Source organism: Ostrinia nubilalis, chromosome 13, assembly GCF_963855985.1.
Source record: "Ostrinia nubilalis chromosome 13, ilOstNubi1.1, whole genome shotgun sequence".
In the NCBI taxonomy this organism is placed as follows: domain Eukaryota; kingdom Metazoa; phylum Arthropoda; class Insecta; order Lepidoptera; family Crambidae; genus Ostrinia; species Ostrinia nubilalis.
Genome location: NC_087100.1, coordinates 4,199,109 through 4,215,503, shown reverse-complemented (window position 1 = coordinate 4,215,503; position 16,395 = coordinate 4,199,109). Strand labels below are relative to the sequence as shown.

The following is a 16,395-nucleotide window of genomic DNA, read 5'->3' as shown; positions in this document are numbered from 1 at the left end:
AAAACTGTGACGCAAAATTTTGGCGTTTGTCTATTGTGTGAGTGAATTTAGGGATGCCATGTTAGCCAAAACATTTTACCCATTTATCTTAAGAAAAACATAGATGGGCAGATATGTTACTTGGAAATGTAGACGAAATTATATCGTGCCATTTGAAAAGGATGAAAGATGAATACGTTGAGGTAGACGCGAAATTTTCAAATTTTCTTACTTTGTTTGCAAGTCAGTGTCAGGTACGATTCACGCAGTTACAAATTATCAATCTTGTGTACCTACGTAATCATATTCTTATCGATACCTTCAGGTTCAATTGTCGTATAAACCAAAACCCTACTTTTCAGGAGAGCCAAAAAACGTTTTTTTTTTTAATAAAAAAATCGTAACTTTTTTATTTGAGAAGTTATAAAAAAATGACCAAGAGAAAACATTTTTCAATTCTTGCGATGAAAAAGTCTAGATATTTAAAAAATGGGTATCTTCAGTAGTTTTAAAGTTAGCTTGGAGTTACGTCCTTAAAAAAGGCACTCGGTGGTTTATACGACCCATTATATTGGACCTAAAAATAACTCTTTACGTCGTATTTGATTTTTTAGTAAACACGAGACTGAAATTGATGGCTTAAAGACCATTAGATGTAATTTTTTTGGTTTATATACCCATTGATAAAGTGATTTATTCAAATGTATTATTAAAACTATACATGTAAATAATGTATTGTTTACTATTTCCAGGCTTTTGTTGTTTAGATAATTTGCACAAAGATATTTAACAGTGTAAAAACTATATTTGGTTGAGGTAGAAATAATAAATTTGCTTGCATACGAAAAATAACAAGTTTATTGTTTTTTTTTTACAATTTTGCAGGAAAATTATGGCAAAACTAATAATTTTAAACAAAACTAATCACCATAAATTTTGAACAAAAAAATACAATTACAACAAAACATTAAGACAGCTTTCCTGGTTCTCTGCTGACGCATATTGAATTCGTTTGGTTATGATAAATTTTGCATAAAGAGAAGAGCCCCAGTATGCTCAGGAGAAGGATTTGTAATTTTTTGAGAATTTCTCTAAGGAATTTATATATTTACAAGAAACACAAATTTAAATTACAGCTAAAAGTAAAGGCTAGATGACAAAATTTCAATTATTTGTCCGTCAGACAGATAATTAGAAAATATTAGACTCATATTTTTTATTTTCTTTCTTAATTAAATAATAACAGTGCTACATCGAGTTGAAATGGCGCGATACGTCACGCTAGAGTAGAATTTTTACTCAAAAGTGACGTCACGCGACATTTCAACTCAATATAACACTGTAATTATTCGATTATGGAAAAAAAATATGAGTAATATTTTCTAATTATCTGTCTGACAGACTAAATAGAATTTCGATTTCATTACCTAGTCATCATCCCTAATAGTACTTGTAAAGTAATAAATTATTACAGAGCATATCAAAAGGGTATAAATAGCCTTCATGAGCACACTATGGCTTGTTTCCTTTGTTTAAAAGTCTTGAATTCATCACATTTAGTCGAGATCAATTCATGAATGTACTGGACCTGGAAAGCAACCTTATATACCTACCTATCTAGTTATTATCTTTAAAAGTAGAAACAATCAACTTTATTTAACTTTTTAATTAAGAAAAACTTACTTACTGTCCATACATACATATGTGATGCAATAAACAAATGAATATGAATATGAAACAGATAATTACCATATTGAATACGTGGACTTACGACGATGGATCCAAATATCTGGCCATATGTCTTTGGGCGTAAAAACCATTTTCAATTACGAGAGAGTTTTACATCCTGGCTTAAAAAAATGTATGGTTGATACATCTTAGCAAAAATACCAAATACAAGCATTCGGTTTTTACATCGTTTATAAGGTATTTATTTATCTTTTAGGCTATAGTTTTTTGGGGCGTATAAACTTTTTTTTAGCGAATTTCAATATATCGAATATACAGCTCGATAGAGAAAAAAATTCTGATTAAAATGGTATATATAACTCAATTTGGCCAAAATGGTTTATACGACAATTGAACCTGAAGGTGTCGTTATGTATCATCAATATTATTATCTCTGATAGATTTTAACATACAACCTGACACTGACTTGCAAAAATATAAGAAAATTTGAATTTCGTAGTTCCACGCCCTTGGGAAGGATCAAATCTGCCTACGAAAATATATATTATCCCATTAAAACACAGTTATTATGATACATTATTTTATTTCAATAGTATGCGTAATAAAAACCTAAAAAGTCTTAAAATTATAGATTTCCCACTTTTCGGGTAATTTTCCCACGTAAATAACTGAGAACACTGGCTTTTGACGTATTATTTTGTCGGGTGATTGACGTTTGATTTTAATATTTTAATGTTTATAAAATCGGGGAAATAAGTGATTAGATTATTAGTTTACCTGTGAAATGTGATTCCTTGATTTTTGTTCGTTCGATCAGAACGGTTTTTACACAATTTCACCACGCAAGACATGTCGTATTTGTGTTTTTTTTTCGCCGCGTAAATGTGTCAACTGTGTGAAGTTTGCACTCGAAGTGGTGTATCAGGGTATGAATGTGTGCGTGCCGGCCTGTACGTACAGGCGAGCTGGTATATCCTAATGTCACAGTATTTTGTTGATGAGAATCCGTCCGACTTTTTTTATAGGTCCATGAGTTGTACTTGATGAAATTTCATTTCATATTATTTATTAATAATTCAAAGCAAAAAAGGCATATTACATCTGAATTGTCAAAAAATGACAGCTGTCAGAATTCCGTCGAATTAAAAATCGGACTATAAGCGTAGTTAGAGAGGGCATACTTTTATCTTCTCTACTTACACGTACACATAATATGTAATAAGCAGTTCACATGACATCGTACCTCCAACAAGCCCCGCGGCGAGAGGTAAACAACTTGTAAAGTATCGGGTGACGCTGCCCAAGTTTGTGGGGCTTCGCCCGGGGCTGATTTAGAGCCGTTGGCCCCAAGTCAGGTATAAGTATTGGCATATACTCGTATGTGAAGTTAAAATCGTTTTATGTACAGTCAGCATCTAATAGTGACACCCAAAGTGGACAAAAAGTTGACAATACTTATTCCAATTGTAACAAAGATGTGCAGCGAACTTTTTCGCCAATTTTTGGACACGGAAGTTTTCCAGAGTAAAATATATTTTTTTCTCATCTCATCACTGAACTCTACTTCAAAATGATGATTTTGTAAGGATTAAGACACCCAAAAATGGGTAGGAAAACTATGGCTGTAGCAGTAACTTTAATTTCTTCTTTCATTTAAATATCTTTGGACAATCTCACACAGCGCCTAACCTAACCTAACCTAGCCCCAAAGTAAGCAATTAATATGCTTGTGGTTATGGGTGCTAGTAACTAAATTTTGAGAACATTAAAGTAAATGAGAATCAGTCATTTTGTATTAGTGAGGGTCAGAGAGCTTAACTTTTTGGAGTTATTCAGATTTTTGAAGAGTCCCAAAATTTTTTTCATAATATCAATTGCTTCAGTTCCGAATTAAACTCATGTATTTTCGCTTCCGGACGACGGACGGTCAGAGTTGTTTAAAACAACTTTTTGTAACTGTGAAATTAAGGTTTGTAAGAAGTAAATGACTACTTTCTATGACAGACCGAAAGCTACTTAAAACTGAAATTAATTGCTTATTTAACAGCCATTGCCAAACTCTATGTGTCTAGGTAAATAGAGTCGATACAGTGAAGCAATCCATTAGCTCTATCGGGCTGCATTGACGCAGATTACACTGTGCGGCTGTGGCACGCAGTTATCAGATCACCTGTATTGAACGGACGGACGGCATGTCAAGCTACATTATGACGTTTATGTGTATAGCAAGTAAAAAGAGTGGTGGCCAAAATAGGAATTAACATTTTCAGTACTTGAATTAATTTAAACAGGTTTTGTGTTGTGCGATACGCCTACCGGTATTATTACCTCTATTTGCCTGTCGTTTCGAACGGGTTGCACCGGCGGTCACATGCTGCTTGGAGTGTCGAATGCGCGATCCGTATGGTGAGTAGAATCATCTAATTCTACCCTCATGTTATTATTTCTTTTCCAAGTACTAAGTAGTAGAAATTGGCGTTCGTTAATTTCTTTTCTTTTTAAATCTTGCTATTGTTATAAAATTCGTTTGAAAAACTTTCGAAACCATGCTTTGGTAACTTTAATTTAGTAATTGACAAGTTTCATAGACTAAATAAACATACGAGTAATGGCAGGAGAGGTTTAAAAGGAAAAAGAGAATTTAATGTGTGTTAAAAGGTTTGCTTGGAATCTGGCATTTGCGAAGTCATAAGAGCTACTATGAAAGAAGGTTGTTACTGCCCAAATATTACTATGTATTCATAAAACAGGATTTGTAAGGCCCGTGTTGATATGAAGATCAAAATTCTATGTAAACGCTTGACCTATGTTTGTGATTGGATGAATCAAGACCAATACAATAAAGCTGATCTTAAGTACAGATTCAAATGATACACGTTTCATTACGAATCTCAACTCTGCATTCACACAACCACAATATATCAAGTTCTCTACTGATTACATCTTAGATTCCAATTGCCTTAGTTACTATCTTACTATCTACTAATAAAGCATATTAGAAACCAACATAATTGAACATATCCAACATAACTCTTGATAATTACTACAGCATCGGATATCGTACACTAAGGATGTAGCAATTTGTAACAGATTTGCTTCGTATCGGGTTACTGATAACATTAAGATAGAATTAACATAAATCTACGCAGTTCTGAGAAGTGATGGGGTGTATCATGACGCAATTACCAACTTGTGATACGTCATTTGATAGTTGGGATCATATTAAAGAGCGTTTAAACCTTATGGAGATTTGGATTCGAAGCCCAACAAAGGGGATTCATTTTTGAAATAGCGAAATATTCTGACAACTTTTCATAGTAAGATAATAAAATCAAAACAGGTACAGAACATTATTTTATTTCTGCAATTTGCTTCAGCCAAATGATGTCCACTGATTGTCAAAGGCCTCAAAGATTTCTACAACGAATGGTCTTACGTTGCCCGCATCTAGGTGCTAATAACTAAGTTTATTTCTTACTTAAGTTTATTAAATTTTGAAGTCATCACCGCATAGGTAAATAACTAACCAATTCCGTCAACTCTCAAAGTTTTGTACACGTTTCCCTTTGTAATATTTGAGCCCGAACCTATCACCGTAGTATTGGCAGGTCCTTACGCTGTACGCACCATTAGCATGCCCCGGATAGCCATTATAACTTGCCCCATAATCGGATTAGACGTCGTGGCGGATCGCACCCAATCAAAACTTGTATTGCACCTCCTTCGGACGCGGAGTATTTGAAATTGGCACGTTTATAATACGGGCACGTGATCAGGCGTGTTTCTTTTTGGATGTTGGTATTTGGATTGGGTCATTTTGTTTATTTATAGGATTTATAGCACATAGGAGACTTACGCCCGTATTCACAAACATTACTATGAGGTCCCACAGTGCGCGTGGACGCACAGGGTGACACAGGAACCAATAACAGAGCTCTATTCAACACTGTGCTTTCGATTTGCTGCTTCACATAAGCAAGCATCGTTTGTGAATACGGGCGTTAAAGAATAAAACAATACTGTCGTTGATGTAGTCAGTATAATTATTATCAGTAATTGTATAGTTTTTTTTTTAATATTAATAGAATTCGAAAATAAAAACATTGCAGTTGAGGAACTGATAGCAATGTTACTTTGTAAGAATCAAATGATGATGGAAATAATTTTAGTCCAAAATATTTATTAGGTTAGTTGACATAATTTCTATAGCACAGTATTGTAAGTACAATATGACAAATCAATTATTATAAAGCGACATACACCACCAATTTTATAGCTATACATACTGAATATAAAGCTATACCAATCGCCTATTACACACTTAATTAACTCCCATTACTTCCCCACAAAATGAGACGGTTAATTAATTATACTAATTTAATATTAATTAGTGAAGAAACACACAGAGTCGACGTCTCCAGTAAATAAATTAAGTTATGTACCTACATAATATCGTTCCTGGTAATAATATAAAAATATTAATATCCAACATAACATTAGACTTCATTAAACTAAGCCTAGCATTTGATTAAAAAATTCTTGAGGTTCAATCATACTTTATACTCGTACCTACTATCGAAATAAGTTTTGGTGAAATAATAAAATCGAAAAAAAAAAGATTATTCTGGGGAAAATATGATATTCTCGTTTTGATATGATGTTAATTTACTTGCGTTTCTGTGATAGTTTATTCAGTTTAATTTCATTATAATTTCGATGCGATATTTCTGTGATGGTTTCAAAATAATTCTACGAACTATTCAGCTTAATTTTTATATTACCTCGAACCTGTATTTCGTAGAAACATATCCGAGGGTAAATTAAAATTTACAATGTTAAATTACAGAGGCCTGGCGAGAGAAAATTCAACAACCTAACATGTGGTAAATTTTAATGCTGTAGGTACAGTCAGCATTGCAAATATCATTTACATATCATATTGACATATTTCGTCACAATTTGATATGTTTCATACGTTGATAAAAGTGAACTAGGCGTCAATTGAATGTGACGAATTTACACATTTACGCTTTTGTCTGAGAGTCAACTCGAGTTTACGGCAAATCGACAATAACCCGATTTACCATGATTCATCATCATCATCCCCATTTCCGTGTCACCATAAGACGTCCACTGCTGAACATAGTCCTCCCCCAATGATTTCCATAATGACTGGTTGGTAGCGGCCTGCATCCAGCGCCTTCGACCTTGTGGGTCTGTGGGTGGATATCGCATGTTGAACTTTCTGGTACGTGGCATCTACTCCAGAAAATTGCTGGTCCATCGGTCGTCAGTTCTGTGTACTAAACTGCGTACGTCAGTTTTGTGTGGTAATTAAGTATCAAATACCTAAATCTCTACACATTTTCGATGCCAACCGTAACACCATCTCGCAAACTCTCAAATAATTTAAAATGACTGCGCCAACTTCATAATTTGCAAGTTATTATGACAGGCATCCATAATTGTAGCAATAATTCCGTTTTAATGATGAATGCTTCCCTCAGGACTGGAATTAATCGGCTGTTACTTACTTCATTTAATTAACTTTGAAAGTCGAGTGTTTGAGGGATTATCAGGACGCTGAATGTAAATGATGGGAAATGAATCTAATTATGAGTATTGGTTAAGTTATTTATTCAACTTATTAGCTAATTATTGCTCGTTTCTTATTAGAGAACCGAATAATACTAATATGCCTCAGCTGTAGTCATTCTGCACAAAAACTGCTAAATATACAATTCTATGAAAATATAAAGTATTGTCGCTCTGTCAATAAATAAATAAATATTTAAAAAATCAAAGAATGAAAACTAAAATAGCAATAGGTATTATTTTGTAATATTTCCTTTCTATTCGGTAAATAAAAAAAAAACCTTTTAAAAGTAATATTTCAGTTCAGTCGTCTCGAATGTTGGAGAAACTCTATTAGTCGATAAATTATTGAATTTCAAATTCCACTCTTGAATTCTTGAGTTTGATTCGAGTTTTGAGTGTTGTTTAATGATATGCCTTAGTAATTTAGGAATAAGACCCCAATGTCTTTCTAATTAAGGTTGAAAGTTTCAGGCAATGGGTAAGTGAACTGGAAAATTTAAAAACAATATTCATGTAAAAACGTTCACTTAAACCTTTATCAGTGTATGAGTTATTTTCGTTTAAAGAAGATTTATTGGTTGTTCGAATGTGGATTAATGGCGTAGAAACAACATTATTAATGGCTCTCCAAATATTAATTTAATTATTATACTGAAACAATATGCGGGCATAAATTGGACCTTAATGTTATCGTAATAACGCTGGAATTAACGGTAGCAAATTAATTACGTTTTAAATAATCTAGATTGGTAATGTTGGTACCTAAAACAGAACTGCCTACGTCTTTCTATGAAATCATATAGTCTGAAACTCACCTTATGGATTTACAGCTGCGGCACAGATTAATAATAAGTTGCTGCTGTGGTTCGAGTCTCACTGGGTGCAAAAAAGATGAACTATTCCTGACATTTTCCTAACTTGGCGGCGCACTGTGTCCAGGCGAAGAAAATCGGCAAGACCTGGAGCGAGATCATACGCGAAGCTCAAGACCTCAGATCATAGAAGGGAATAGATGTGAAATGGGGGCGTGGCGCGTGTCTCCGCGATATGCCCAGAAACGAACATCGCCCGCGACGCCAGGTTAGTCGCGATTCAGTCGTACTGAGGAAATGTTCTCCGATATTGTTGGATAATGCGTCGTAACGTGCAATAACATAAGTGAAACGAAGAACTACAGGAACAATGAAGTCATTTACCACATGTAAGTATTGCAAATCCATTGGTATTTTGCTTATAAATAAAAAAAACTAAACATTTTTACGAACGAATTCAGTGTCGTGACATTTACTGCGATATCGAAATTAGTGGTGATAAAAATTCAAACACGTTGTACATTGACGATTTAGTTAGCAACCACTTTATGTCATGCGTAACTACTGCGCAATGTATTTTATTTCTTCCGATATCCACTGACGCGTGAAAATACACAGTACGGCCGCATGTGCCGGTCGTAACATAGTGCAGGGCTTGTGTTCTAATACGGTTTCCTATTATCGATAAATAGAAGTAAATTATTATTTTCTATTTTCTAATTTTGAATGAAAAAATCATGAGTTGCTTGCGATTTTTAAGTTTTTACAAAAACAATAACAATAGTAGAAGGGATTAGTAACTGTCAACTATGTAATTACTATAAGAGCTAGTTGAAAGCCTAATATAGGCATTATTTTTGATAAACATAGGCGGTACGAATTTCGCCATAATTAAAAAGTTAATGCGCGATAGTAGTTAATAATAATTACAGTGATCCTGTTATTATTATTAAAGTAAATAATAATATATTACCAATATTGTAAATACTGGTAAAAATCGCAAGTACCTACTTAACCCATGACTTTTCATACAAACTTTGTCAGTCTATAACTTCTATACTCCATCGATAACGACATTGAGCCTTGGTTGGGGTAAATTAATATAAGGTAACTTCATTTAGTCCCAATAATTGATTCTGAGTTTTTCGTCCATACAAAATGGAACTGACTCCTTTATGCAAAAATCGTTAAAGAACATAATAATAACGTATAATAATAAAAAGGTTTTCATACAAGCATTTTTTAAACCAATTTCGAGCCTTGCCCCCAGGATTTAAAGTATCGATATCTTATCGACTCCATTTTATCTTTCTTCTCTCTAATTGCTTTTTTCAAAGTGTGCGTCACGTCACGCGGCCATTGATTGGCCATAAGGCACGCCTTCTGGCCAATCACAGCACTTTTAAGCCGGTTGCACATGTTGTCGTAGACTCTCAGTCGCTTTGTTTTTACACAGTTGAATGTGTGTGTGGGAGCTGTGGTGGGGGAAATGTGGGGACCCTGGTTCTCGTTGTAGTTACGCGCGACTTCATATCTATTCTCTTTCTATGATCTGAGCTCAAGACCGAACGCGATGGAGGACTGTTGTGGACGCCCTCTGCCCCATTTAGGGGATATAGGACCTTAAGTCAAGTAAGTCATTCCTGACGTTTTAGCCAGTATTTATGATATCATGACGTCAGACTATATTATTATGTGTTTGATGCAAAATCATGCCTATTAGAACAGCTCAAGGTGCTCCAGTGTGTGATGTTGTGCCGTTGTCTGTAGCTCTTTTTAAGGAATTATATTTATTGGTTGGTTTAATTAAAATCACTATAATAATAATATACAACGAGTACCTACTTCAAGTTCGTAATTAATATTTGCTAGATATTTAGTGTGTTACTTAGAACTGAGTTTATCTACACATACATTTTGGGGATTCCTTATATCTCAAGACTTGCCGTTATATTCCTTATATCTCAAGATATGCCGTAAGCCAGCAAAATAAATATTTATTCCCGAACCATTTAAGTAATGTTGACTCAAATAATATTTGATAATTTACCGAGATTGCTTTTTAACATTTATTGGTGTATTTTCCGGGTTTTGGCACAAGCTCAAAACGTTCCCTTCGGCTGTTTATTCCAGCTACAATGGCTCTATCGCACGCCGAAAACACACTTTAATTTTAACTGAGAAGAACCGATAAACGAAGTTTATTTACAAATATTTTGAAGCTCGACCATTTACTCGCTATCTGAACTTTAGTGGTAAAACGGGAGAATTTTGTCTTTATTTTCATTTTTTTAAGCACGACTATACCTCTAAAGCTGGGTTGCAGCATTTTACGTTAACTTTGACAGATGTCAAAATTCTGTCGAATACCATTACAACAGAAAAGTATTTATGTATGTTTATATACGTTATTTAGTAGTATGGGTGTACAAGATTTGCTTGGTTTGGGACTAGGAGCGTGGTGTAAAATGTCCAAGGATATTTATTATTATTATTTATACAAAAAACACTGGTTTAGTTACGGTTAAAGTAAAATGGTGCAGCTCATCCTAATACTTCATAGCGACGATGACAAAGCAGGGTTGTTGTTAGGTATGTCAACATGGATATTGAGTTCGTCGAACTCTATCACGTTCTCTAAACATAGCGTGGGAAGATAAAAATAAAATTTGTATATAAAATATTTCCAAACACACTTTTCCTTGCCTATTTTCAGTTTATTGTTGCCGCTGGATACAATCTTCCCTACTCTCCTACATAAAGTCAGCGACATTTTACGTTTGTTAATTTGTCAGCAAACATTAAACGTCTTGACACAAAGAGAAGAATCCCTAAACAATTATCTAATTAATTAAATTCTCTACCACCACATTCCTGGCCCTAAATTTAACGGCGACAGCCATCTTAAAATACACAACGAATGGGCCCAAACTCAGAGACTTCATGTCACGAGACGATGAACTTAACCTCTTAAATTACGCTCAAATTCAGCGGGACACGGAACATGGAACACGGGACACGGAACAACACGGTCCCCGCAAACGTAAGCGAAGGAGTTAAATGTGTCTCGCTTGAAATATGACATAATTATCACGATTTAGTCGTCAATTACAAGCCGCGTGTCGACGAATCTGGAACTTAAGCCATCGGGGATATAATTCCTCTCATTTGCAATTTACAAGTTAATTTTGCTGAGGCATTTAAGTTGTTATTTATGGTTATTTGTTAGAGGCTGTTTCGGTCTCTATACAATGATACAATGTTCATTCTAATAGTAATGCTGCTAGAGAAAGATATTGTTACAAATGATTTTGTATCAAGTTAAATGGAAATATTAAAAGCATTTACCTGCCTGGATCTACCTTATGGCTACATAAAATTGAATTTGATTTAACGCTATCATTGATCAATATTCACAATAATAGGTTTAATTCGAGGCACTGGGCAGCAATTGGTTTTATCGATCGCATTAGGTAAACTATATGAATGTTATGTACTTTGTAGACGGTAGTCTACAACATTTACGAGTCTTACAGCACTTCAGCTTCCGCTCGCTTGCAATCGACAAAATGAGTTGCAGACAACCGTAACTTAGCGAGCAATTACTCAGCGCACTGTCTATTAGTATACCGAAGTCATTGCACCACACCCTTACTTCACACAAACGATAAAACCCTGCGTAATACCTAACTGTTACCTCGTAACGGCAATAAAAGGAACTTCTGTGGTCTTGGCTCCCCGTAATTCTTCGCACCCCATTCGGAAGGCAATATAAAGTAATGATGGCAAGTATAAGGCTGCGTTTCCACCAGAGATGTGCGAGGGAAGTGTCGTGCGAGGATAGATATCCTCGCACGACACTTCTTCAAAAAACCGCTGTGAAAATGTGTGGCGGTTTTTTAACAAAGCTGTGCGAGGAAAATGTGTCGTATGAGGATGTGTAGCGGAGCTGTGAAAATGCGCATTAACGTGTGGTGCGAGGATATGTTGCCTTCTACTTCCAACAAACTCAATCTTCGGACTGGCTGGCAAACCTCGCAACACATCCCTTGCTTGTTTTGAACGCTCAAAAATCTAGCTGCGCTGCGCACCAGCGCTGTGCTGACCGAGGCGAGGTAAATGAAGCGATTCTATTTGGTTCTTTACAAACACATCCCTCGCTACGCATCCTCGCACATCACTGGTGGAAACCCAGCCTTAACGTCTTTGCCATGGCCGGCGGCTTGAGCGCGGCCGTAAACTAGACTAGCGCGGACACACTGATCCTCCTGGAACTCGAGGACACCGGCCTTTCAATAAATAAGCATTAAGTCTTGATAAAGACCCCTGAATTGCGACCGAAATTAAACAGGAGGAAATAACTTCCAAGTCATGGCTTCCGAGGTAAATTTGCCTGAATTCTGAGACTTAGGTTGGTACACGGCGTGATAATTTGGTTTGATATTTTCGCTAGTTTTAGTCGAATTTAAGCATATCAAGCATAAACTACAGGCTTTGATTCAATATATTCATGTCAATGTTACAACAATACAGTTACTCGTACACCACAGGTTAGTTTAGAGTAATTACCTACTTGATTAACAAACGGTAATAGATATAGTCAATTTAATTACCAGGCTATTGTATTGACCTACATTAATATTGTACCTGAAACCGTAGGGTCATCTTAAGGTAATCAACACAGTATGAAGCCTGGTGTCAGAATTTGAGCAGACATAGACATCTGACGTGGCTAAATCCGGATGACGACTTAGGCTGAGTTGCACCACCTAACTTTGACGGTAACTATGACGATAACCGGTGCTTTTTGTATGGAGTTTGACAGATTTTTGACGTTTGTCAAAGTTAAAGTAAGATGGTGCAACCCAGCCTTAATGTATCCTTCTTACAATTGAATTTAAAACTCAAATAAACAATGGAATTTAACAGTACGTTCGACGCTATTACGCCCGAACAGACGACGCCGCGAGTATTTTGTGACCATGGCTGTATAATACAGTCGAAAAGTCCAGCTGTGGGTACTAATGCAATACTTTATATGAAAAATGTGGCGTTTAGATTATGTGTCTCTATTTTAATCACAAACTTAGTGAGCAATATCTCATTTCAGTATTCAAGTTATTGCACTAATCACTTACCTTCGAACACGGTGAGCGTAGCAACGGCCGTGACGGCGTCTCCCACGCCGTTCTCGGCGACGCACTCGTACGTAGCGTCGTCGCGTTGCGCCCGCACTGGCTCGATGCGGAGCACCGCTCCGTTGGCCCGCGGGCCCGCGGCGCTGTCCATGCCGAACACTTGGTACCGTGACTGCATGCCTGAAAGGAATATAGAAATTAGTATCATCATACGCGGAATCTTTATTATCAGTGTGCTTACCATGAGTTTATCTTAGGTGTGCTCGCTAGCGAGTACCTACGTCAAAAAATCTATGAAGATTTTATTTCTTGAAAGTAGCCGCTAGGGGCGCTGCATTATGTCATACATTTAATGTAATTTTTTTTAGGCAGTCGCTAGCGAGCACACCTAACGTAAACTCATGGTAAGCACACAGAACTTGAGATTTTTTAAAATGAAAACTGTGGATTATGCTCGAGAGTTTTATGTGTTTTTGGAAGGCACATACATTTTTAATTTTGTCAAAGGTTTCAGTTCAGTTGTTCTAGCATAATGGAGTAATTACTAGAATCTCTTCGACCGGCGCATTGCCCACATTCTTATTTGGAAATTAGATATTGCTACGCAAAATTGACGTAGATCCATAATAATAATAATAAATAAATAATAAATAATAAATCTTTGGACAATTTCACACAGCGCCAGCTAGCCCCAAAGTAAGCAACTTAATGCTTGTGTTATGGGTGCTAGCTTAACGGATATACTACTTATATACTTTTTTTTTTTAAATACATAAATATTATACATAGTCACACCCAGACCCGTCACAGAAATTAAAATTCATCATTTCAATTTCTGCCCGGCCGGGAATCGAACCCGGGACCTCTCGGCATAGTAGTCCGTTCTGAACCACTACACCAAACGGCCGACAATAATAAACATCATCATCCTCATTTCAGCCATAGGACGTCCACTGTTGAACATAGGCCTCCCACAATAATTTCCACAAAGGCCGGTTGCTGGCGGCCTGCATCCAGCCCCTTCCTGCTTGCTACCTTTATGAGGTCGTCGGTCCACCTTGTGGGTGAACGTCCTATGCTGCGCTTTCCGGTAGATCCTTATTATGAAAAATTTAGAAGGCAATTCTATCTCATTTTTTAAGAAGTTAAGAAAACGTGGAGGCGGTCAGTAGTTTCAATGCAATAACTTAAAATCTTGGAGAAAGCACTTTAAACTAGCTGGAAGACGTGGAACTTTACACGCCATTATAAGCGGCAGATGTTCCTTCTGGTCCACTTTGCTCAATTTTCTTTGCTGACAAATTAGTTTAACTTCGGATTTTGTAACAAAATCATCATATTTTTTACCACAAAGATGAGGTAATGAAAAACATGCAATTCTTTTATCAGATACATTTTGTGAGGCTGATTCCTGTCTAGGTAAAATACCTATGTAATTTGTGGAGTTTTTGTGTGTTAATTACAAAAATAATTTATTAATATGCTACAATCAGACAGCCTATCTCACAGGCTGTACGTTTAAGAATAGCTGTTACTTCGATAGTGAGTGTAGTGGAAGTTAATAAAATGAAAGAGTGGACTGTATACAATTAGTTGTCTATTCGGTATAAATTAACAATGTTATCGAGACCGTTTTGTGCAAAGTCGTTGAAGAGAGTGCGTCAGGATCGTCTTCTTAGATGTTTTTTATTTTTATTTATTTACACTTTTGCACATACATATGTACAGTGGCGGACTTAATGCCAGGTGGCATTATCTGCCAGTCAACCACAGGTCGAGTAGAGAGATTAAGGCGGTGTAATAAATATGACGTTTAATTAATATACCTACTTACATAGCATTAGATAAAATAAATAACATACGAATACATATTAATATAATAGACATACACATAGATACATAAACATAATATTAATATTGGCGTACACATAACACATGTCAGAGATAAGAAAAAAAAAAAAAAAAAAGTTTTAGTCTTTGAAATAGTTGCGCAGAGCCTTTTTAAATGTAAATTTGGAGGTTGCTTTTCGCAAACTCGCCGGAAGGCCGTTCCAGAGCCGTACTGCTGAGACTGAGAAGGAGTTAGACATGAAACCGGTGGTGTGGCGAGGGGTGACAAGCTGAAGAGTCTGATTAGAGCGAAGATTTCTATTGTGAGTAGAATGAAGGTACTGGAACATCTCTTTTAGATAAGGTGGAGAGTCAGGATTGAAGAGAATCGAGTGAAGCATACAGAGAGAACGAATGTTTCTACGCTGTCTAATGGGAAGCCATCCAAGCTGTGAGCGAAAAGACGAGATATGGTCAAACTTACATGTTCGCTCGCGAACCGAACATTGCTCGTTCGTTCGCCGAACGCTCGCCGCTCCCTCCGGTCACGCCGCCCGCGGGCAATGTCCGTGAGTAGACAATAGCGCATCCTATATTATTCTAATACATGTCTATTGACATCTTATTCTCTTTGGCAATGCAAAATAAACAAGTGTACCAAGTTTAGTTTAGTTTTAACAATATTTCGTTGTCTAGACATTCTGTTAAATGATTTTGGTTATATCACGACGCGTGTAGACTCACCGCTCATGTCAACACGCTTTTGATCGCCACAAACCGTATCACCACGTATTTTCTTAACTGAATCCCACTGATGGTAACTCAAAGTGACTCACAGGAATTACCACCAAGCATTAAGCTGGCTAGTCGCCGTTAACTTGCTATCTTAGCCTAAGATTAGTCCGCGCCATTTTGGAGACACTGAGCGTACGTGACACTGTCACTGCATCAAGCCTGACCCTAAGTAGGCTGGTGATAGGGTTGCTTAACACGCAAATATTGTTCTTATTTTCGTATTGAATAAAGTTGTTGCAATTCACGAAGGCGAGTGAGCTTTACATGTGTGGTAGCTTGCTATTGTTCCTTTTTCAAAAATTTACATTATCGTTATGTACGTACACGTACACACACACAAGTAAAGCTCACTTACCTTCGTGAGTTGCAAGAAGTATAGAGCTAAATTATGAAAACCGATCTACTAAACACTCAAGTGAACACCTCCCTGTTTTGTGGGTGAGTTACGTTTGGATATTCGCTATATCCAAATTCAGGGCTTACAACTATTTGGAGAAAACATAAATATTTTGATATTAAAAAATAAATATAAAGGAACTATTAGATACATCTAT

General features: G+C 36.2%; 1 protein-coding gene across 2 annotated transcripts in view; it reads right to left on the bottom strand.

The window, feature by feature from the left end:
• The window catches only part of LOC135077441 (tyrosine-protein phosphatase Lar), a 538,711-nt gene that overhangs the window by 123,533 nt on the left and 398,783 nt on the right, over positions 1–16,395 (bottom strand). For both annotated transcript variants that reach the window (XM_063971980.1, XM_063971981.1), the window contains exon 5: positions 13,217–13,396. In XM_063971980.1, coding sequence (XP_063828050.1) covers positions 13,217–13,396 — 180 coding nt within the window. The remainder of the gene's footprint in view (positions 1–13,216; positions 13,397–16,395) is intronic.